Source organism: Salvelinus fontinalis, chromosome 9 (genome assembly GCF_029448725.1).
Source record: "Salvelinus fontinalis isolate EN_2023a chromosome 9, ASM2944872v1, whole genome shotgun sequence".
NCBI classification, from domain to species: domain Eukaryota; kingdom Metazoa; phylum Chordata; class Actinopteri; order Salmoniformes; family Salmonidae; genus Salvelinus; species Salvelinus fontinalis.
In genome coordinates, this window is record NC_074673.1 from 5,778,152 (window position 1) to 5,802,947 (window position 24,796).

The following is a 24,796-nucleotide window of genomic DNA, read 5'->3' on the forward strand; positions in this document are numbered from 1 at the left end:
CTGTATTAGATTACAGCCAAATCAACACTGTATTAGATTACAGCCAAATCAACACTATATTAGATTACAGCCAAATCAACACTGTATTAGATTACAGCCAAATCAACACTGTATTAGATTTCAGTTAAACGTTCCTAGTAGTAAACCAACATCATTCTAGATACGTAGGTAGTTTAAATTAGAACCTCCCCTATCCCTCCTTAAACCACCCCCTCACCAATCCGTTGAATGGACCAGCCCTCTTTTGCATAAATTGTCTGTGACAGAGTAAGCCGGGTGAGCTGCAGGGTTAGGGTAAAGAGAGGTAGTGTGCGAGGACTATAGAGCATATGAACAGAGACAGGAGCCGTGGACTGACAGGGCTATACTGAGACACTACTGACTACTGGAGTCTATACTACAGGACTTACGGACACACTGCTGAAACTACTGGGCTGTTGACCTGAAACTGAAACTAAACAGCGTGATGTACTGCGCTTCTTATCCCGTCTCTACAGGGACCACCAGCAATAACCTGCTGTATTGCTATAATGTCAAATCGGTGAGTGTGTTTATTATCTATTTAGAATTGTTTTTACTTTTTAAAAATGTTTATTTAACCTTTATTTAACTAGGCAAGTCAGTTAAGAACAAATTGTTATTTACAATGACAGCCTAGGAACAGTGGGTTAACTGCCTTGTTCAGGGGGCAGAACGACAGATTTGTACCTCGTCAGCGCAGGGATTCGATCTAGCAACCTTTCAGTTACTAGTCCAACGCTCTAACCACTAGACTACCTGCCGCCACTGAAAGGGTGCATAGTGTGTATTTCTCTGTTATATTCTACTATTGACGAAGTAACACATTATTAAGTATATAAAACATTATAACACTTCATCCTCTATTTTCTCAGTTTGTCCAACATTTGTCATTTGTGTCTATCACTTGTTATTAACATTATCCTCATATACTAATAAGGCAGGGATAATACTGTCAGACAATATCACTATCACTACTATAGTGTAATAATATGTTCTGGTATAGTACAGAATTGACACCTCAAAGTAAGCCTACTCTATTCACTAGCGTTGCAGGTGTCTCATCCGTTTCAATATAACTGCCATTCATCACAACAGGGAGTCCAACATTCTATATCATTCATCACTACAGGGAGTCTAACATTCTACATCATTCATCACAACAGGGAGTCTAACATTCTATATCATTCATCACTACAGGGAGTGCAGCATTCTATATCATTCATCACAACAGGGAGTCCCAACATTCTATATCATTCATCACAACAGGGAGTCCAACATTCTATATCATTCATCACAACAGGGAGTCCCAACATTCTATATCATCATCACAACAGGGAGTCCCAACATTCTATATCATTCATCACTACAGGGAGTCTAACATTCTATATCATTCATCACAACAGGGAGTCTAACATTCTATATCATTCATCACAACAGGGAGTCCAACATTCTATATCATCATCACAACAGGGAGTCCCAACATTCTATATCATTCATCACTACAGGGAGTCCAACACAGATTATACCATTAGAAGAACAGACCCTTTCATATACCTCTCACCAAAGGTCATTGCAGTGAACATGTGTCATGGGGGCTAGGTATATGCAGCTATGGCTGTATCTGGAAGGGATATGTATGTGTGAATGTTCAATGGCACTGGAACTGGGACTGAGTGTTCCGTTCAGTCAGTGATGTTGGTGTAAACGTATTCAAAGTTCAGAATCAATGTGGTTTCATTGTGATAGAAAATTACGACATTTGCAGCACATAATTACACTTAAATTTTACAATTGTATTATGTAGTTCTTTAAAACTTCTGGAAATGTAATTGACCATTTATATGATCGGTGAGTTTTGCAACATATCAACAATTGTCAATGTACAAATGTCCCTCTTTCAGCTTTCAGAACACAACATATAACGTATTAGTCTATATTTACCGCCTACCATTTCTCTGATGTGAAGCAGATTGCTGTGATCTCTATTTGATTTATCCGTGGTCTGTTTAAGCACTGGTCCCTATACTGTCCATAGGGACTGCTTTAATCTCTGGGAGAGTAACTAACTAGAATAAGACGTTAGAGAGTAACTAACTAGAACCAGACGTTAGAGAGTAACTAACCTGAACCAGACGTTAGAGAGTAACTAACTAGAACCAGACGTTAGAGAGTAACTAACTAGAACCAGACGTTAGAGACTAACTAACTAGAAACCAGACGTTAGAGACCAACTAACTAGAAACCAGACGTGAGAGAGTAACTAACCTGAACCAGACGGGAGAGAGTAACTAACTAGAACCAGACGTTAGAGAGTAACTAACTAGAACCAGACGTTAGAGACTAACTAACTAGAAACCAGACGTTAGAGAGTAACTAACTAGAACCAGACGTTAGAGAGTAACTAACCTGAACCAGACGTTAGAGAGTAACTAACTAGAAACCAGACGTTAGAGAGCAACTAACTAGAACCAGACGTTAGAGACTAACTAACCTAAACCAGACGTTAGAGAGTAACTAACCTGAACCAGACTTTAGACAGTAACTAACCTGAACCAGACGTTAGAGAGTAACTAACTAGAAACCAGACGTTAACTAGAACCAGACGTTAGAGAGTAACTAACTAGAAACCAGACGTTAGAGAGTAACTAACCTGAACCAGACGTTAGAGACTAACTAACCTGAACCAGACGTTAGAGAGTAACTAACTAGAACCAGACGTTAGAGAGTAACTAACTAGAAACCAGACGTTAGAGAGTAACTAACTAGAACCAGACGTTAGAGACTAACTAACTAGAAACCAGACGTTAGAGAGTAACTAACCTGAACCAGACGTTAGAGAGTAACTAACCTGAACCAGACGTTAGAGACTAACTAACTAGAACCAGACGTTAGAGAGTAACTAACTAGAACCAGACGTTAGAGACTAACTAACTAGAAACCAGACGTTAGAGAGTAACTAACCTGAACCAGACGTTAGAGAGTAACTAACTAGAACCAGACGTTAGAGAGTAACTAACTAGAACCAGACGTTAACTAGAACCAGACGTTAGAGAGTAACTAACTAGAAACCAGACGTTAGAGACTAACTATCTAGAACCAGACGTTAGAGACTAACTAACTAGAAACCAGACGTTAGAGACTAACTAACTAGAAACCAGACGTTAGAGAGTAACTAACCTGAACCAGACGTTAGAGAGTAACTAACTAGAACCAGACGTTAGAGAGTAACTAACTAGAAACCAGACGTTAACTAGAACCAGACGTTAGAGAGTAACTAACCTGAACCAGACGTTAGAGAGTAACTAACTAGAACCAGACGTTAGAGAGTAACTAACTAGAACCAGACGTTAGAGAGCAACTAACTAGAACCAGACGTTAGAGAGCAACTAACCTGAACCAGACGTTAGAGAGTAACTAACTAGAACCAGACGTTAGAGACTAACTAACTAGAAACCAGACGTTAGAGAGTAACTAACTAGAACCAGACGTTAGAGACTAACTAACTAGAACCAGACGTTAGAGAGTAACTAACTAGAACCAGACGTTAACTAGAACCAGACGTTAGAGAGTAACTAACCTGAACCAGACGTTAGAGAGTAACTAACTAGAACCAGACGTTAGAGAGTAACTAACTAGAACCAGACGTTAGAGAGCAACTAACTAGAACCAGACGTTAGAGAGCAACTAACCTGAACCAGACGTTAGAGAGTAACTAGCTAGAACCAGACGTTAGAGAGTAACTAACTAGAACCAGACGTTAGAGAGTAACTAACTAGAACCAGACGTTAGAGAGTAACTAACTAGAACCAGACAGTGGTGAAGAGTGTACGACAAAACCTATTCCCCCTCAGGAGACTGAAAAGATTTGGCATGGGTCCTCAGACCTTCAAAAGGTTCTACAGCTGCACCATCAAGAGCATCCTGACTGGTTGCATCACTGCCCGGTATGGCAACTGCTCGGCCTCCGACCACAAGGCACTGCAGAGGGTAGTGCGAACGGCCCAGTATATCACTGGGGCCAAGCTTCCTGCCATCCAGGACCTCTATACCAGGCGGTGTCAGTGGAAGGCCCTAAAAATGGTCAAAGACTTCAGCCACCCTAGTCAAAGACTGTTCTCTCTGCTACCGCACGGCAAGCGGTACCGGAGTGCCAAGTCTAGGTCCAAGAGGTTTCTAAACAGTTTCTACCCCCAAGCCATAAGACTCCTGAACATCTAATCAAATGGCTCCCCAAACTATTTGCATTGCCCCCCCCCCCCCACATTTACACCGATGCTACTCCCTGTTGTTATCATCGATGCATTGTCACTTTAATAACTCTACCTACATGTACATATTACTTAAACTAACCGGTGCCCCCACACGTTGACTCTGTACCGGTACCCCCCATATATAGTCTTGCTATTTTTATTTTACTGCTGCTCTTTAATTACTTGTTACTTTTTTTTCTTATTGTCATGCATATTTTTTTAAACTGCATTGTTGGTTGGGGGCTCGTGAGTAAGCATTTCACTGTAAGGTCTAGTATACATTTTTGAGTGCAAAATGGGGTCTTGTCTTCTTTCATTTCTTCATTTAAGTTTTTGTTGCTATCAGCGATGCTGTCAGTAAAGTTTTTGTTGCTATCAGAGATGCTATCAGTCAAATTTTTGTTGCTATCAGAGATGCTATCAGTCAAATTGTTGTTGCTATCAGAGATGCTATCAGTCAAATTTTTGTTGCTATCAGAGGTGCTAATGTATCACAACTGTGAGGACATGTGGAAAATGTTAAAGTGCAATATATTACATCTCTATCTTCCTGTAGTTATGTTCTTCACACATGGTGAAAAGTCTCCCATCATTTGTGATGCCATGACTGATGGTTTATAAATCAATGCGCTACTAAAAGAAAATGTCATGGCGACGGTTCATGTGTGTGTGTGTGTGTGTGTGTGTGTGTGTGTGTGTGTGTGTGTGTGTGTGTGTGTGTGTGTGTGTGTGTGTGTGTGTGTGTGCCAGGCTGTGTGTTCGGGGGTTGTTATTGGGGGCCAGGGGGGGGTGTGCTGGGGCGGGGGTGTGACCATTATTAACGGGTCGCCTGCTACGTCCCGTAGTGTGTGTGTGTGTGTGTGTGTGTGTGTGTGTGTGTGTGTGTGTGTGTGTGTGTGTGTGTGTGTGTGTGTGTGTGTGTGTGTGTGTGTTATTAACGGGTCGCCTGCTCCGTCCCATGGTAAGGAGGACAATTGGCATTATCCTGCACCATATGCTACCCACGGAGACTCAGACAGGGCTAGTGACAGCAGGGGCTCCTGTGGTTGGCCTGGTCCCACTATCACCATGGAACTTGTGCCAGACACGGCTAGAGCTGTGTGGGGGGGTTTGTGTGTGTGTGTGTGGTGAGGGGAGGGGGTTGTGTGTGTGTGTGTGTGTGTGTGTGTGTGTGTGTGTGTGTGTGTGTGTGTGTGTGTGTGTGTGTGTGTGTGTGCGTGCGTGTGTGTGTGAGCATGCTCAAGAGGGTCTTTAAATAGAGAGCTGGTCTGCTTTACAGGCGTTTGTCACCGGGGTAACAGTGCCTGTTGTCGGGGTAACTGACACCCCATTGATGTTCCTCAGGGAGGTTGATTTTCATTTCCTGAATCAGATCAAAGAGATGGGGGGGGGGGGGGGGTGCAGGTGCAGCACAGACCTCTCAGTGTGGGTAGGTGTTTCATTTGTAAAACCTCATTCGATGATACAATAGTTCATTTTCATTTTTTATTGTAATAAAATAGAAAACTGTCACTGTTTCAACATTTAGTTATTTTCTAGGTGAGACAATAGTCTCATACCCTATTACAACTGTGGTCCTGTGGTGTGGTCCGGTGGTGTGGTCCTGTGGTGTGGTCCGGTGGTGTGGTCCGGTGGTGTGGTCCGGTGGTGTGGTCCTGTGGTGTGGTCCGGTGGTGTGGTCCTGTGGTGTGGTCCTGTGGTGTGGTCCGGTGGTGTGGTCCTGTGGTGTGGTCCTGTGGTGTGGTCCGGTGGTGTGGTCCTGTGGTGTGGTCCTGTGGTGTGATTCGGTGGTGTGGTCCTGTGGTGTGGTCCTGTGGTGTGGTCCTGTGGTGTGGTCCGGTGGTGTGGTCCGGTGGTGTGTTCCTGTGGTGTAATCCGGTGGTGTGGTCCGGTGGTGTGGTCCTGTGGTGTGGTCCGGTGGTGTGGTCCGGTGGTGTGGTCCTGTGGTGTGGTCCTGTGGTGTGATCCGGTGGTGTGGTCCTGTGGTGTGATCCGGTGGTGTGGTCCTGTGGTGTGGTCTTGTGGTGTGATCCGGTGGTGTGGTCCTGTGGTGTGGTCCGGTGGTGTGGTCCTGTGGTGTGGTCCTGTGGTGTGGTCCGGTGGTGTGGTCCTGTGGTGTGGTCCGGTGGTGTGGTCCTGTGGTGTGGTCCTGTGGTGTGATCCGGTGGTGTGGTCCTGTGGTGTAATCCGGTGGTGTGGTCCTGTGGTGTGATCCGGTGGTGTGGTCCTGTGGTGTAATCCGGTGGTGTGGTCCTGTGGTGTGATCCTGTGGTGTGGTCCTGTGGTGTAATCCGGTGGTGTGGTCTTGTGGTGTGGTCCTGTGGTGTGGTCCTGTGGTGTAATCCGGTGGTGTGGTCCTGTGGTGTGGTCCTGTGGTGTAATCCGGTGGTGTGGTCTTGTGGTGTGATCCTGTGGTGTGGTCTTGTGGTGTGATCCTGTGGTGTGGTCTTGTGGTGTAATCCGGTGGTGTGATCCTGTGGTGTGGTCTTGTGGTGTGATCCTGTGGTGTGGTCTTGTGGTGTAATCCGGTGGTGTGATCCTGTGGTGTGATCCTGTGGTGTGGTCCTGTGGTGTGGTCCTGTGGTGTGGTCCGGTGGTGTGGTCCGGTGGTGTGATCCGGTGGTGTGGTCCTGTGGTGTGGTCCTGTGGTGTGGTCCTGTGGTGTGATCCGGTGGTGTGGTCCTGTGGTGTGGTCCTGTGGTGTGGTCCTTTGGTGTGGTCTTGTGGTGTGGTCCTGTGGTGTGGTCTTGTGGTGTGATCCTGTGGTGTTGTCCTGTGGTGTGGTCCGGTGGTGTGGTCCGGTGGTGTGATCCGGTGGTGTGGTCCTGTGGTGTGATCCGGTGGTGTGGTCCTGTGGTGTGGTCCGGTGGTGTGGTCCGGTGGTGTGGTCCTGTGGTGTGGTCCGGTGGTGTGGTCCTGTGGTGTGGTCCGGTGGTGTGGTCCTGTGGTGTGGTCCTGTGGTGTGATCCGGTGGTGTGATCCGGTGGTGTGGTCCTGTGGTGTGGTCCTGTGGTGTGGTCCTGTGGTGTGATCCTGTGGTGTGATCCGGTGGTGTGGTCCTGTGGTGTGGTCCTGTGGTGTGATCCTGCTGTCTGAAGAGGATTTATCCCATGTTATTCTGCAGCTTTTTCCAAATGAAATTCTTTCTATCCCAATCTTCCAAACTAGCCCTAAACCTGATTACGATTAGTGCAGCAGGGAATTCTCTCTCTCTCTCTCACCCTCTCTCCCTCCCTCCCTCCCTCCCTCCCTCCAGGGCAGGCGGTGATGGGGAGGGAATGCTGTTCCCTTAATCCGGATGAGGAGGTGCATGGATCACCCAGTTTAGGGATTAACACAATAGCTCTGAGTCTGCTCCTTTCAGCACACCGCTTGGTTTTATTTAGACCTTTGTAGTATACTGTAGTGTACTGTATTATACTGTATTATACTGTAGTGTACTGTATTATACTGTATTATACTGCATTATACTGTAGTGTACTGTATTATACTGTAGTGTACTGTAGTGTACTGTATTATACTGTAGTGTACTGCATTATACTGTAGTGTACTGTATTATACTGTAGTGTACTGTAGTGTACTGTATTATTCTGTAGTGTACTGTATTATACTGTAGTGTACTGTAGTGTACTGTACTGTAGTATACTGTAGTGTACTGTATTATACTGTGGTGTACTATATTGTACTGTATTATACTGTATTACACTGTAGTGTACTGTATTATACTGTAGTGTACTGTATTATACTGTAGTGTACTGTATTATACTGTAGTGTACTGTATTATTCTGTAGTGTACTGTAGTGTACTGTAGTGTACTGTATCATACTGTAGTGTACTGTAGTGTACTGTACTGTAGTATACTGTAGTGTACTGTATTATTCTGTAGTATACTGTATTATACTGTAGTGTACTGTATTATACTGTATTATATTGTAGTATACTGTATTATACTGTAGTGTACTGTATTATACTGTAGTGTACTATATTGTACTGTATTATACTGTATTATACTGTAGTGTACTGTATTATACTGTAGTGTACTATATTGTACTGTATTATACTGTTGTGTACTGTAGTGTACTGTATTATACTGTAGTGTACTGTACTGTAGTATACTGTAGTGTACTGTATTATACTGTAGTGTACTATATTGTACTGTATTATACTGTTGTGTACTGTAGTGCACAGTAGTATACTGTATTATACTGTAGTGTACTGTATTATACTGTAGTGTACTGTAGTGTACTGTATTATTCCGTATTATACTGTAGTGTACTGTATTATAGTGAAGTTTACTGTATTACACTGTAGTCTACTATAGAGTACTGTAGTATACTGTAGTGTACTGTATTATACTGTAGTATAATGTTGTGTATTGTACTGTAGTGTACTGTGTTACACTGTAGTGTACTGTATTATACTGTAGTGTACTGTGTTACACTGTAGTGTACTGTATTATACTGTAGTGTACTGTAGTGTACTGTGTTACACTGTAGTGTACTGTATTATACTGTAGTGTACTGTAGTGTACTGTATTATGCTGTAGTGCACTGTAGGATACTGTATTATACAGTAGTATACTGTATTATATTGTGGAGTACTGTAGTATGGTGTAGTATGCTGTAGTATACTGTAGTGTACTGTACTATACTGTAGTCTACTGTATTATTCTGTAGTGTACTGTAGTGTACTGTTTTATACTGTTTTATACTGTAGTGTACTCCATAGACATATATTTACAAATGTATTCATATAGGCTATACTGTATATATTCACATATAGGCTATTCTGTATATAGTCACATATAGGCTATACTGTATATATTCACATATAGGCTATACTGTATATATTCACATATAGGCTATACTGTATATATTCACATATAGGCTGTACTGTATATATTCACATATAGGCTATACTGTATATATTCACATATAGGCTATACTGTATATATTCACATATAGGCTATACTGTATATATTCACATATAGGCTATACTGTATATATTCACATATAGGCTATACTGTATATATTCACATATAGGCTATACTGTATATATTCACATATAGGCTATACTGTATATATTCACCACATATAGGCTATACTGTATATATTCACCACATATAGGCTATACTGTATATATTCACCACATATAGGCTATACTGTATATATTCACCACATATAGGCTATACTGTATATATTCACCACATATAGGCTATACTGTATATATTCACCACATATAGGCTATACTGTATATATTCACCACATATAGGCTATACTGTATATATTCACCACATATAGGCTATACTGTATATATTCACATATAGGCTATACTGTATATATTCACCACATATAGGCTATACTGTATATATTCACATATAGGCTATACTGTATATATTCACATATAGGCTATACTGTATATATTCACATATAGGCTATACTGTATATATTCACATATAGGCTATACTGTATATATTCACATATAGGCTATACTGTATATATTCACATATAGGCTATACTGTATATATTCACATATAGGCTATACTGTATATATTCACATATAGGCTATTCTGTATATATTCACATATAGGCTATTCTGTATATATTCACATATAGGCTATACTGTATATATTCACATATAGGCTATACTGTATATATTCACATATAGGCTATACTGTATATATTCACATATAGGCTATACTGTATATATTCACATATAGGCTATACTTTATATATTCACATATAGGCTATACTGTATATATTCACATATAGGCTATACTGTATATATTCACATATAGGCTATACTGTATATATTCACATATAGGCTATACTGTATATATTCACATATAGGCTATACTGTATATATTCATATATAGGCTATACTGTATATATTCACATATAGGCTATACTGTATATATTCACATATAGGCTATACTGTATATATTCACATATAGGCTATACTGTATATATTCACATATAGGCTATACTGTATATATTCACATATAGGCTATACTGTATATATTCACATATAGGCTATACTGTATATATTCACATATAGGCTATACTGTATATATTCACATATAGGCTATACTTTATATATTCACATATAGGCTATACTGTATATATTCACATATAGGCTATACTGAATATATTCACATATAGGCTATACTGTATATATTCACATATAGGCTATTCTGTATATATTCACATATAGGCTATACTTTATATATTCACATACTGTATATGGGCGGCAGGTAGTCTAGTGGTTAGCTGGGAGGGGCGGCAGGTAGTCTAGTGGTTAGATGGTAGGGACGGCAGGTAGCCTAGTGGTTAGAGGGGGACGGCAGGTAGCCTAGTGGTTAGAGCGTTGGACTAGTAACTGAAAGGTTGCTCCATCGAATCCCTGAGCTGACAAGGTAAAAATCTGTCGTTCTGCCCCCTGAACAAGGCAGTTAACCCCACTGTTCCCCGGTAGGCCGTCATTGAAAATAAGAATTAGTTCTTAACTGACTTGCCAGGTTAAAATAAAAATAATAAATAATAAATAATTAAATAATAAGGTTAAATAAACATGTGTTTATTTACATTATTTTGGTCTCTGGTTTCTACTATGCCACTGACATCTCTTCCAGTAACTAGGAAGAGTAACTAGGAAGAGTAGCTTAATGAAGTCATTGTTTCAGTGTTATAGATGTTTAGTTCATCACAATATTTAATTGAGCTGTTTTTCCCCCCCCCTGTTCTTCTCAGGTCTATACTCAATCTCCAAATCACGACGACCTCCTCAACTCTGACTCATCCTCACACCCCTCCTCCAAAGCTCCCGGCAACGTGTTCGCAGGAACCTTTTTCAGTGAGCGACAGGGGAACAACAGTTCACCTGACATGTGGAACCCCAATGGAATGAACCAGCCTGGATACGGAGGCATGGTGGGAGGGGCCTCAGCTCACCAATCAGGAAGCTACAACAACATGCAACCAGCACATAATCACCTGGTAAAGAACTGACTGTACTCACACAAAGAGATAGTTTTAAATGAATAATGTTCTACTTATAGTTTTAAATGTTGATGGGCTCACACAGATGTAGATACTAACCCAGCACATGTACAGTACCAGTCAAAAGGATTGGACACACCTACTCATTCAAGGGTTTTTCTTTATTTTTGCTATTTTTTACATTGTAGATTAATAGTGAAGACATCAAAACTATGAAATAACACACATGGAATCATGTAGTAAGCAAAAAAAATGTTAAACAAATCAACATTTATTTTATATTGTTCAAAGTAGCCACCCTTTGCCTTGATGACAGCTTTGCACACTCTTGGCATTCTCTCAACCAGCTTCACCTGGAATGTTTTTCCAATAGTCTTGAAGGAGTTCCCACATATGCTGAGCACTTGTTGGATGCTTTTCCTTCACTCTGAGGTCCAACTCCTCCCAAACCATCTCAATTGGGTTGAGGTCGAGTGATTGTGGAGGCCAGATCATCTGATGCAGCACTCCATCACTCTCCTTCTTGGTAAAATAGCACTTACACAGCCTGGAGGTGTGTTGGGTCATTGTCCTGTTGAAAAACAATGATAGTCCCACTAAGTGCAAACCAGACGGGATGGTGTATCGCTGCAGAATGCTATGGAAGCCATGCTGGTTAAGTGTGCCTTGAATTCTAAATAATTCACAGAAAGTGTCTCCAGCAAAGCACCATCACACCTCCTCCTCCATGCTTCATGTGGGAATCACACAATGCAGAGATCATCCGTTCAACTACTCTGTGTCTCAAAAAGACACGGCGGTTGGAACCAAAAATCTCAAATTTGGACTCATCAGACCAAAGCACAGATTTACACCGGTCTAATGTCCATTGCTCGTGTTTCTCGGCCCAAGCAAGTCTCTTCTTATTATTAGTGTACTTTAGTAGTGGTTTCTTTGCAGCAATTTGACCATGAAGGCCTGATTCACTCAGTCTCCTCTGAACAGTTCATTTTGAGATGTCTGTTTCTTAAACTCTGTGAAGCATTTATTTGGGCTGTAATTTCTGAGGCTGGTAACTCTAATGAACTTATCGTCTGCAGCAGAGGTAACTCTGGGTCTTCCTTTGCTGATGTGGTCCTCGTGAGAGCCAGTTTCATCATAGTGCTCGACGGTTTTTGCGACTACACTTGAAATTTTCTGCATTGACTGACCTTCATGTCTTAAAGTAATGATGGACTTGGATGGATTTATCTTTGCTTATTTGAGCTGTTCTTGCTATAATATTGACTTGGTCTTTAACCAAAGAGGGCTATCTTCTGTATACCAGCCCTACCTTGTCACGACACAACTGATTGTCTGAAACGCATTAAGAAGGAAAGAAATTCCACAAATTAACTTTTAACAAGGCACACCTGTTCAGTGAAATGCATTCCAGGTGTCTACCTCATGAAGCTGGTTGAGAGTATGCCAAGAGTGTGCAAAGCTGTCATCAAGGCAAAGGGTGGCTACTTTGAAGAATTTCTAACATAAAATATATTTTGATTTGTTTAACACTTTTTTTTGGTTACTACATGATTCCATATGTGTTATTTCATAGTTTTGATGTCTTCACTATTATTCTACAATGTAGGAAATAGTAAAAGTAAAGAAAAACCCTGGAATGAGTAGCTGTGTACAAACTTTTGACTGGTACTGTACTCTGGTCCGCTGCCAAATCATGTGTATGTTGTTTATTGTTTCGCAGGACTATTCTCCCCATTCAGTCTCACCTGTAGAGGTGAACAGGGGTCTTCCTCCTATGTCTACCTTCCACCATAACAACCCTGCTGCATCTCACACCCCGTCAGCCAACAGCTCAGAGAACACCACAGGAAACCACTCTACAGGAAGGTCACAGACTGGAGCAGCCCTGGGGAAAGCACTAGCTTCTGTAAGTACTGGAACTTCCTGTCTGCTGTCCTATCATACTCTGTTTCTCTAATATTCTATGGCTTTTCCTGAGAATTTGGATTGGATTTGGAATGTCAGTTTACTTCCTGAATGGACTGAATTGAAATGGAATTGACCCCAATCCTGCTAGCCAGACAGATTACAAAGCCAGAGAACAATATCCTCTATCCACGATGACTGCTAGGGAAATGACCCATGGTATTTGGTTCCAAATAGAACAATATCCTCTGTCCACGATGACTACTAGGGAAATGACCCATGGTATTTGGTTCCAAATAGAACAATATCCTCTATCCACGATGACTACTTGGGAAATGACCCATGGTATTTGGTTCCTAGTATAACAAGGGACTGTGTTTCATTATTAACCCTGCCCTGGGCCGTGCTCGTGCTGCTGGTGTGTTTATGGCATGCTGTCTGACCAGTAAAATAACCAGGATTGACGAGTCAGCTCGGTTTACGAGCCCCGCTGCAAAGCCCGAGGCGGAGGTTGTAAAAACCACACAGAGAAATTACAGGTTGTGCTTTTTAAATGATGCATGGAGTTGCTCCTCACAGTCCTCTAACCGTCTCCTTACCCCACCTCTTTAAACCCCACCTCTTTAAACCCCACCTCTTTACCCCACCTCTTTACCCCACCTCTTTATACCCCTCTTCACCCCACCTCTTTATACCCCACCTTTTTATACCCCTCTTCACCCCACCTCTATATACCCCACCTCTTTACCCCACCTCTTTATACCCCTCTTCACCCCACCTCTTTACCCCACCTCTTTATACCCCTCCTCTTTATACCCCTCCTCTTTATACCCCTCTTCACCCCACCTCTTTACCCCACCTCTTTATACCCCTCCTCTTTATACCCCTCCTCTTTACCCCACCTCTTTACCCCACCTCTTCACCCCACCTCTTTATACCCCACCTCTTTACCCCACCTCTTTACCCCACCTCTTTACCCCACCTCTTTATACCCCTCTTAACCCCACCTCTTTATACCCCTCTTCACCCCACCTCTTTACCCCACCTCCGTACCCCACCTCTTTATACCCCTCCTCTTTAACCCACCTCTTTATACCCCTCTTCACCCCACCTCTTAACCCCACCTCTTTACCCCATCTCTTTATACCCCTCCTCTTTATACCCCTCCTCTTTACCCCACCTCTTTACCCCATCTCTTTACCCCACCTCTTTAAACCCCACCTCTTAACCCCACCTCTTAACCCCACCTCTTAACCCCACCTCTTAACCCCACCTCTTTACCCCATCTCTTTACCCCATCTCTTTACCCCACCTCTTTACCCCACCTCTTTACCCCACCTCTTTATACCCCACCTCTTTAAACCCCACCTCTTTAAACCCCACCTCTTTACCCCATCTCTTTACCCCATCTCTTTACCCCATCTCTTTATACCCCACCTCTTTATACTCCACCTCTTTATACTCCACCTCTTTAAACCCCACCTCTTTATAACCCATCTCTTTATAACCCACCTCTTCACCCCACCTCTTTAAACCCCACCTCTTTACTCCACCTCTTTATACTCCACCTCTTTACCCCACCTCTTTACCCCACCTCTTTACCCCATCTCTTTACCCCATCTCTTTACCCCACCTCTTTACCCCATCTCTTTACCCCATCTCTTTACCCCATCTCTTTACCCCATCTCTTTATACCCCATCTCTTTATACCCCACCTCTTTAAACCCCACCTCTTTACCCCACCTCTTTACCCCACCTCTTTACCCCACCTCTTTACCCCACCTCTTTACCCCATCTCTTTATACCCCACCTCTTTATACCCCACCTCTTTAAACCCCACCTCTTTACCCCACCTCTTTACCCCACCTCTTTACCCCACCTCTTTACCCCACCTCTTTACCCCACCTCTTTACCCCACCTCTTCACCCCACCTCTTCACCCCACCTCTTTATACCCCACCTCTTTAAACCCCACCTCTTTAAACCCCACCTCTTTACCCCATCTCTTTACCCCACCTCTTTAAACCCCACCTCTTTACCCCACCTCTTTACCCCACCTCTTTACCCCACCTCTTAACCCCACCTCTTTATACCCCACCTCTTTATACCCCACCTCTTTATACCCCACCTCTTCACCCCACATGTTTACCCCACCTCTTTATACCCCACCTCTTCACCCCTCCTCCTCTACCCCTCCACCTCTACCCCTCCACCCCTCCTCCTCAATCTTTCCTCCTCTACCCTTCCTCCTCTTTCTCCCTCCTCCTCTACCCCTCCTCCTCTACCCCTCCTCCTCTATCCCTCCTCCTCTACCCTTCCTCCTCTTTCTCCCTCCTCTACCCCTCCTCCTCTACCCTTCCTCCTCTTTCTCCCTCCTCCTCTATCCCTTCTCCTCTATCCCTCCTCCTCTACCCCTCCACTACCCCTCTCTTTTTTCTCCCTCCTCATCTACCCCTCCTCCTCCTCTACCCCACATCTACCCCTCTACTACCCCTCTCCTTTTTCTCCCTCCTCCTCTACCCCTCCTCCTCCTCTACCCCTCCTCCTCTACCCCTCTCCTTTTTCTCCCTCCTCCTCTACCCCTCCTCCTCTACCCCTCCTCCTCTTTCTCCCTCCTTCTCTACCCCTCCTCCTCTACCTCTACCTCTACCCCTCCTCCTCTTTCTCCCTCCTCCTCATTCTCCCTCCTCCTCATTCTCCCTCCTCCTCATTCTCCCTCCTCCTCATTCTCCCTCCTCCTCATTCTCCCTCCTCCTCATTCTCCGTCCTCCTCTACCCCTCTCCTTTTTCTCCCTCCTCCTCTACCCCTCTCCTTTTTCTCCCTCCTCCTCTACCCCTCCTCCTCTTTCTCCCTCCTTCTCTACCCCTCCTCCTCTACCACTCCTCCTCTACCCCACCTCTACCCCTCCACTACCCCTCTCCCTTTTCTCCCTCCTCTTCTACCCCTCCTCCTCTACCCCTCTTCTTTATCTTACCCTCTACCTCCCCATCATACTCATCCTCTGCCCCTCACCATCTCTTCCTTCTTTACCCTCTCTTCTCCTCTACCTCTCCTCCTCTACCCCTCCTCCTCTACCCCTTCTCCTCTGTCTGTCTGTCTGTCTTCAGATTTATTCTCCTGACCACACCAGTAGCAGTGAAAACTCCTCCACATCAGACAGGTCTCCGTCTCCATCTCCATCTCCACACACAGGCTCTGGCCCCCCAGCTAACCCGTGGCACACAGGCTCTGCAACTGGCCCCACAGCTAACCCGTGGCACACAGGCTCTGCAACTGGCCCCACAGCTAACCCGCGGCACACAGGCTCTGCAACTGGCCCCACAGCTAACCCGTGGCACACAGGCTCTGCAACTGGCCCCACAGCTAACCCGTGGCACACATCTGCTCAGGCCTCTCCTTCCCCCAGTTACCAGTGTTCTCCTATATCTCTGGTAAGGACATGGAGCTCTGTGACACTCACTTGTCATACAAGACAATCTACACATACGGTAGCTCGAGTTTTAATTTGAATTGATATAACTATAACTAAACAATTATTTTTGGGGTTATAGTTGCCTAGTTAAATAAAGAAAAAATGTATAACCAACCTCAATCGATGTAATCGTTTATATTCTCTCATGACAATAACACACCGTCTCTCTCCACCTCTCTCTTTCTCGCTCGCTCCCCTACCCCTTCTCTCTCTCTCACTCACTCCCCTACCCCTTCTCTCTCTCTCTCGCTCCCCTGCCCCTTCTCTCTCTCTCTCACTCCCCTACCCCTTCTCTCTCTCTCTCTCTCTCTCTCACTCCCCTACCCCTTCTCTCTCTCTCTCGCTCCCCTACCCCTTCTCTCTCTCTCGCTCTCTTGCTCCCCTACCCCTTCTCTCTCTCTCGCTCCCCTACCCCTTCTCTCTCTCTCTCTCTCCCTGCCCTCCCCCCCCCCTTCTCGCTCTAGTCTCAGTTGGAGGATCGTCTAGATAGACTGGATGACGTGGTCTATGTTCTGCATGACCATGCGGTGGGACCCATCCACAGCCTGCCCTCTGACATCCACAGCCTGTTGAACCAGGCCAACCATGGACACATCCACAACACCCCTCTACCAGGGACACACCACAGACACAGAGCCACCACGGCACATGGCACAGCCATGGTGAGACACATTCCTTACTCTGTGAAAGTCTTTCAGGTTGTGGCTGTTTTGTGTATGATAATGTGTCTCGAAAGGCTATTGGCCACTGTGTGTGTGTGTGCCCACCCACTGCTCTACCAGTCACCAGTCACGCTCTAGATATGGTATGGATATTTTCCACGTCATTTTCAACATATTTTCCACTTGTCATTTCAACATATTTTCCACATGTGATTTCAACATATTTTCCACATGTCATTTCAACATATTTTCCACTTGTCATTTTCAAAGTATTTTCCACTTGTCATTTCAACATATTTTCCACGTGTCATTTCAACATATTTTCCACGTGTCATTTCAACATATTTTCCACGTGTCATTTCAACATATTTTCCACGTGTCATTTCAACATATTTTCCACGTGTCATTTCAACATATTTTCCACGTGTCATTTCAACATATTTTCCACGTGTCATTTCAACATATTTTCCACATGTGTCAACATATTTTCCACGTGTGATTTCAACATATTTTCCACATGTCATTTCAACATATTTTCCACGTGTCATTTCAACATATTTTCCACATGTCGTGTCAACATATTTTCCACATGTCATTTCAACATATTTTCCACATGTCATTTCAACATATTTTCCATAACGGGAGGAGTGTTTTTCTGGAAATAAAGAACAGAGAGGAACATGTTTAATTTAATTTGCCGTGGGTCTGGAAAGTCTATCTATGTGTGGATACTATTCTGTCAAGGACCAGTTAACGACATGGACAGGGAATACATAGCCTGGTCCCAGAACGGTTAGTGCTGTCTTGCCACTCCATTGCTCTCACTGTCATGGCACAGCAATGGAGTAAGCAAGACAGCACAAACAGATCTGGAACCAGGCTACAAATCCTACACCACTTACATATCAGTGTCTCTTTCCTTCCTGGGGATTGAGCCCAGCTGTAGTGGTGTAAGTCCAGACAGAGGACAGAGTGATGGAAATTGGTCTACGTTACATTTAGAGGACAGAGTGATGGAAATTGGTCTACGTTACATTTAGAGGACAGAGTGATGGAAATTGGTCTACATTACATTTAGAGGACAGAGTGATGGAAATTGGTCTACGTTACATTTAGAGGACAGAGTGATGGAAATTGGTCTACATTACATTTAGAGGACAGAGTGATGGAAATTGGTCTACATTACATTTAGAGGACAGAGTGATGGAAATTGGTCTACGTTACATTTAGAGGACAGAGTGATGGAAATAGGTCTACATTACATTTAGAGGACAGAGTGATGGAAATTGGTCTACATTACATTTAGAGGACAGAGTGATGGAAATAGGTCTACGTTACATTTAGAGGACAGAGTGATGGAAATTGGTCTACATTACATTTAGAGGACAGAGTGATGGAAATTGGTCTACATTACATTTAGAGGACAGAGTGATGGAAATTGGTCTACGTTACATTTAGAGGACAGAGTGATGGAAATTGGTCTACGTTACATTTAGAGGACAGAGTGATGGAAATTGGTCTACATTACATTTAGAGGACAGAGTGATGGAAATAGGTCTATGTTACATTTAGAGGACAGAGTGATGGAAATTGGTCTACATTACATTTAGAGGACAGAGTGATGGAAATTGGTCTACATTACATTTAGAGGACAGAGTGATGGAAATTGGTCTACATTACATTTAGAGGACAGAGTGATGGAAATTGGTCTACATTACATTTAGAGGACAGAGTGATGGAAATTGGTCTACGTTACATTTAGAGGACAGAGTGATGGAAATTGGTCTACGTTACATTTAGAGGACAGAGTGATGGAAATTGGTCTACATTACATTTAGAGGACAGTGATGGAAATAGGTCTACATTACATTTTAGAGGATATAGAACTGTCTAATCCCTATTTGGGGTATTACATTCATTCAGTTTTCCAGGGATATGTGTGTCCATTAAAATGAATGATTCCTGAACAGAATTAGGGGCTATGGGGATTATAACATCCTCTGTGATTAAATTCATTCTGTGAGATAAACAGGGATCTGTTCAGGGATACAGAATTTGGTGACCTATTTGTCATTATGTGGGAGAGGCAGGGTAGGCTAGTGGTTAGAGCGTTGGACTAGTAACCTGGAAGGTTGCACGTTCGAATCCCCGAGCTGACAAGGTACAAACCTGTCGTTCTGCCCCCTGAAAAGGGCACTTTAACCCACTGTTCTTAGGCCATCATTGAAAATAAGAATTTGTTCTTAACTGACTTGCCTAGTTAAATAAAGGTTAAATAAAAAATTATACCTCATCAAGAAATGTGGTAAATGTGTAATTTATTTATTAATAGTTAATATATGATTCTGTAAATGAAATACTGAACTTGTAGATGGTCTCTATGTAACCTCTTAACGTGTGTGTGTGTATTGCAGGTAGACACTGTCAATCTGAACAACAACTCCCACACTGCACTGCAGAGACGTTCACAGAATCAAAATGGCCACTCCTTCCCGGCAGGACTAGGTGGCTTGGAGCTGAAGTCGGAGGGTCTGGAGAGAGATGAGCAGTATGAGCTACATCACAGCCATCACAACCAGGGTCACAGACACAGACACAGCTCTGACACCCACAGCCAGCGCTCCGACGAGGAGAGCGAGTCCCACAAGACACAAGGAGATAGCATGACCAGGTGAAGAGAGCAACATCAGCTATATGCTCTCTCTCTGCCGCTAGACTGGTCCCAGATCAGCTAAATGCTCTCTCTCTCTGCCTCTAGACTGGTCCCAGATCAGCTATATGCTCTCTCTCTCAGCATATAGACTCGTCCCAGATCAGCTATATTCTCTCTCTTTCTCTCTCTCTCTCTCTGCCCCTCTGCCTCTCTCTCTCTGCCTCTCTCTCTCTCTCTACCTCTAGACTCATCCCAGATCAGCTATATGCGCTCTCTAGCTAACTCTAGCCTGGTCCCATATCAGCTTTCTCTCCAGTTCTGTTTTGTGCTGTTTTTTTTAAACACATACGCTACCAGTCAAAAGTTTGGACACACATACTTATTCCAGGGTTTTTCTTTATTTTTTTTAACTATTTTCTACATTGTAGAATAATAGTGAAGACATCAACACTATGGAATAACACAAATGGAATCATGTAGTAACCAAAAAAGTGTTCAACAAATCAAAATATATTTTAAATTTAAGATTCTTCAAAGTAGCCACCCTTTGCCTTGATGACAGCTTTGCACAAGCTAGGCATTCTCTCAACCAGCATCACGAAGTAGTCACCTGGAATGTATTTCAATTAACAGGTGTATCTTGTTAAAGGTTCATTTGTGTAATTGTTTTGTCACATGAACTGAAATTAGGCAAACTATTCGAATTTTAGCAACCAGGAAATGGCGATTTCGGCATAATGCCTCTTTGAGCATTACAATGATCATATCAGATGCATCTTTGTTTATGAACAACTTTTAAGAATGTTTCCCAAACAAGCAGGTAGAGGGAACATTCGCGAAGTGTGTCGTGACTACGTGTCGATACTGATAGGATCGAAAAATAAACTCAGCGATGCTCTCTGATTAGCTTTCTCCATTCAAATATTCCCTTAGAATTAGAATCATTTAACAATAATGACGACGGATCAGCTCCCAGAGAGATATTACCACTTACGGCTGCAAATATCAAAGTTGGTGTTATTCTAAATGCTTACCCTATAATAGGCTAAGGCACTAAATGGAGATTTTGTATGTGCCCGTTGAGCAAGGCACTTTAACCCTCATTTGCTCCAGGGGTGCCCCATTGCTATGGCTGACGCTGTAAAACAACACTTCACTGTGACAACAAAACATCTGTCTATAATTAGTCAAATAGAATTCAGTTGAAAGAACATAAAATAAAATAGAATTTAAATATATATAGGCCTACGTAACCTATAATCTATTCATCTTTTGCAGGGTTTCATTTGAAGCATCATTTTATACTTTTCTTTTTTGTTGTTTTAACAATTGAAAAGACATTGGCAACTTTGTAGGCTATTAGTCATTAGACAATTATTATTATTATTATTATCATTATTATCGTTATTATTATCATTATTATCATTTATTATCATTATTATTATTATCATTATTATTATTATCATTATTATCATTATCATTATTATCGTTATTATTATCATTTTATCATTTATTATCATTATTATTATTATTATTATCATTATTATTATTATCATTATCATTATCATTATTATCATAATTTAAAAAAAATATATATTTTTACATTATTTTTTATTATTATTTTTATTTTTATTCTATTTTTGTTATTTCTTTTTTTTTCAGGGGTGGATCAGCTTAATATTGCGGAAAGAATTGCTTCCAATGTAATCGTCTGCATAATTTCCAATCCCCCATATTTTTTGGGGTAAATATATATATCCATACACGTATGCATACATATACACATATATACATACACATACCTATATAGACATACATACTTTTTTAAAGAATATACCTTTATTATTATTCCCCGCAAACCCTACCACCGATCCCCCAATTGGAGTAAACTGATAAACATTTCTGTTTTTACCTTAAATTTATACATCTTATACACATTTTACAGACACAGTCTACTTTATAATAGTTCTCTATTGTTTGTTCTTAGTCCTTCCTCTATTTCTGTTGTCCATCCAGTTTGATTTCAACTTGTAACTGGGCTATTTCACAAAAACTCCGCACCTATACACATTTCACAGATCCCGTATGCCCTACATTGTTTATCTTGTTATTAGTCCCACCCTTCAGCTCCACATTATTATCATTATTAGTATTATCATTATCATTATTATTATTATCATTATTATCATTATCATCGTTATTATTATTATCATTATCATCGTTATTATTATTATCATTATTATTATCATTATTGTCATTAACATTATTATTATTATCATTATTATTATCATTATCATTATTATCATTATTAGTAGTATCATTATCATTATTATCATCATTATTATTACTATCATTATTATCATTTTTATTATCGTTATTATTATCATTATTATCATTATTATTATTATTATCATTATTATCATTATTATTCATTATTATTATTATTATTATTATTATTATCATTATTATTAGACAACTTAATTCTGGAGTTTTCAGTGGTCAGAGAGACAGATAAAACTCCTGATTCTGTGTTTAGCAGACACCTTCTGTGTATAAAAGGATGTGGAAGGGCAAAAAAAAACAAAAAAGCATCTAACGACGCACTTAGCTGTTCTACGAGTGTTCTGATGCAGTCCGTAAATAACGAATGATTTCAAGTGCAACTTTAGTAACGATGGTTTTTGGGAAACAGCTCGGCTACTAAAGATACGTCGTCAGATGGTTCTAACGACGACCTTAATGCTGCGAAGGCTCTGGGAGAGGTTCTAGAGCAGAGTAGTCTCTCTCTACACAGCAGAGGAAACCTAGTTGGTAATGACGTCATTTCAGCCATTTAAGCCCGCTGGCTGGGTGGATGCCTATCTGTCTGTTGAGTTGATTAAAAGCTGGTAATGGCTCAAAGATTCAACTCGATTTTTATCTGGATATCAGATTGAGAGATTCTACTTTTTTTTGTTTAAACATACAAATGCCCACCAGAGGGCGCCATGTACCAATCCTGAAACCTCCTGCTTTCTCTCTCCCGTTTTACAGCAGCATCCATGAGGATGAGGACAACTTGAGCCCGGAGCAAAAGGCTGAGCGGGAACGAGAGCGGCGGATGACCAACAACGCCCGCGAGCGCCTTCGTGTCCGTGACATCAACGAAGCGTTCAAGGAGTTGGGTCACATGACACAGCTGCACCTGAAGAGCGAGAAGCCCCAGACCAAGCTGCTGGTTCTTCACCAGGCCGTGGCTGTAATACTTAGTCTAGAACAACAAGTCAGAGGTCAGTACTCCTGCCATCCCGAACAGATCTCTCTTGCGAAAGAGATGATGGCTATTTCTCAATTAATCTTTCCTCGATTCCTCACGTCCTCTCTCCTCGCCTCCTTTTCAAAAACACATTGGGGGAGAAGGTCTAAAGGATGACCTCGTACCTTATCTTCCAATACGATCGAAAAGGAGATTAGGAAAACTCAGAAAGATACATATATCTGTTATCTCAATGACTAACCTATATATATATATATAATATAATATAATATATACAGTGGGGCAAAAAAGTATTTAGTCAGCCACCAATTGTGCAAGTTCTCCCACTTAAAAAGATGAGAGGCCTGTAATTTTCATCATAGGTACACTTCAACTATGACAGACAAAAGGAGAAAAAAAATCCAGAAAATCACATTGTAGGATTTTTTATGAATTTATTAGCAAATTATGGTGGAAAATAAGTATTTGGTCAATAACAAAAGTTTATCTCAATACTTTGTTATATACCCTTTGTTGGCAATGACAGAGGTCAAACGTTTTCTGTAAGTCTTCACAAGGTTTTCACACACTGTTGCTGGTATTTTGGCCCATTCCTCCATGCAGATCTCCTCTAGAGCAGTGATGTTTTGGGGCTGTTGCTGGGCAACACGGACTTTCAACTCCCTCCAAAGATTTTGAACTCCCTCCAAAGAACTTGCACAATTGGTGGCTGACTAAATACTTTTTTGCCCCACTGTATATATGGGCGGCAGGTAGCCTAGTGGTTAGAGTGTTAGACCAGTAACCGAAAGGTTGCTCGATCGAATCCCCGAGCTGACAAGGTAAAAATCTGCCCCAGAACAAGGCAGTTAACCCCACTGTTCCCCAGTAGGATGTCAATGTAAATAACAATTTGTTCTTAACTGACTCGCTTAGTTTAAAAAAATTAAAAAAATAACGTGCACCTTGACTTTTTCCACATTTTATTACGTTACAGCCTTATTCTAAAATGTATTAAATAGTTTCCTCCCCCTCATGAATCGACACACAATACCCCATAATAGCAACAAAAAAAAACAGGTTTTTAGAATGTTTTGCAAATTTATAAAAAAAAAAAAAAATGAAATATCACATTTACATCAGTATTCAGACCCTTTACTCTGTACTTTGTTGAAGCACCTTTGGCAGCAATTACAGCCTTGAGTCTTCTTGGGTATGACGCTACAAGCTTGGCACACCTGTATTTGGGGAATTTCTCCCATTCTTCTCTGCAGATTCTCTCAAGCCATGTCAGGTTGGATGTGGAGCGTCGCTGCACAGCTATTTTCAGGTCTCTCCAGAGATGTTCGATCTGGTTGAAGTCCGGACTCTGGCTGGGCCACTCAAGGACATTCAGAGACTTGTCCCGAAGCCATTCCAGCGTTATCTTGACTGTGTGCTTAGGGTCGTTGTTATATTGGAAGGTGAACCTTCACCCCAGTCTGAAGTCCTGAGAGCTCAGGAGCAGGTTTTCATAAAGGATCTCTCTGTACTTTGCTCCTGACTGTACTTTGCTCCTGACTCCTGACTAGTCTCTGAAAAACATCCCCACATCATG

General features: G+C 42.1%; 1 protein-coding gene across 2 annotated transcripts in view; it reads left to right on the top strand.

Annotated features, from left to right (window-relative positions):
- The first annotated feature begins 259 nt into the window (after window positions 1–259).
- The window catches only part of LOC129861963 (transcription factor 12-like), a 29,711-nt gene continuing 5,174 nt past the window's right edge, over window positions 260–24,796 (top strand). Inside the window, exons 1-7 of one of the 2 annotated variants that reach the window (XM_055933194.1) lie at window positions 260–541; window positions 11,021–11,266; window positions 12,993–13,178; window positions 16,285–16,608; window positions 17,114–17,311; window positions 19,726–19,982; window positions 22,998–23,233. In XM_055933194.1, coding sequence (XP_055789169.1) covers window positions 467–541; window positions 11,021–11,266; window positions 12,993–13,178; window positions 16,285–16,608; window positions 17,114–17,311; window positions 19,726–19,982; window positions 22,998–23,233 — 1,522 coding nt within the window. In that variant the 5' untranslated portion in view covers window positions 260–466. The remainder of the gene's footprint in view (window positions 542–11,020; window positions 11,267–12,992; window positions 13,179–16,284; window positions 16,609–17,113; window positions 17,312–19,725; window positions 19,983–22,997; window positions 23,234–24,796) is intronic. The other variant, XM_055933195.1, reaches the window with a different exon arrangement.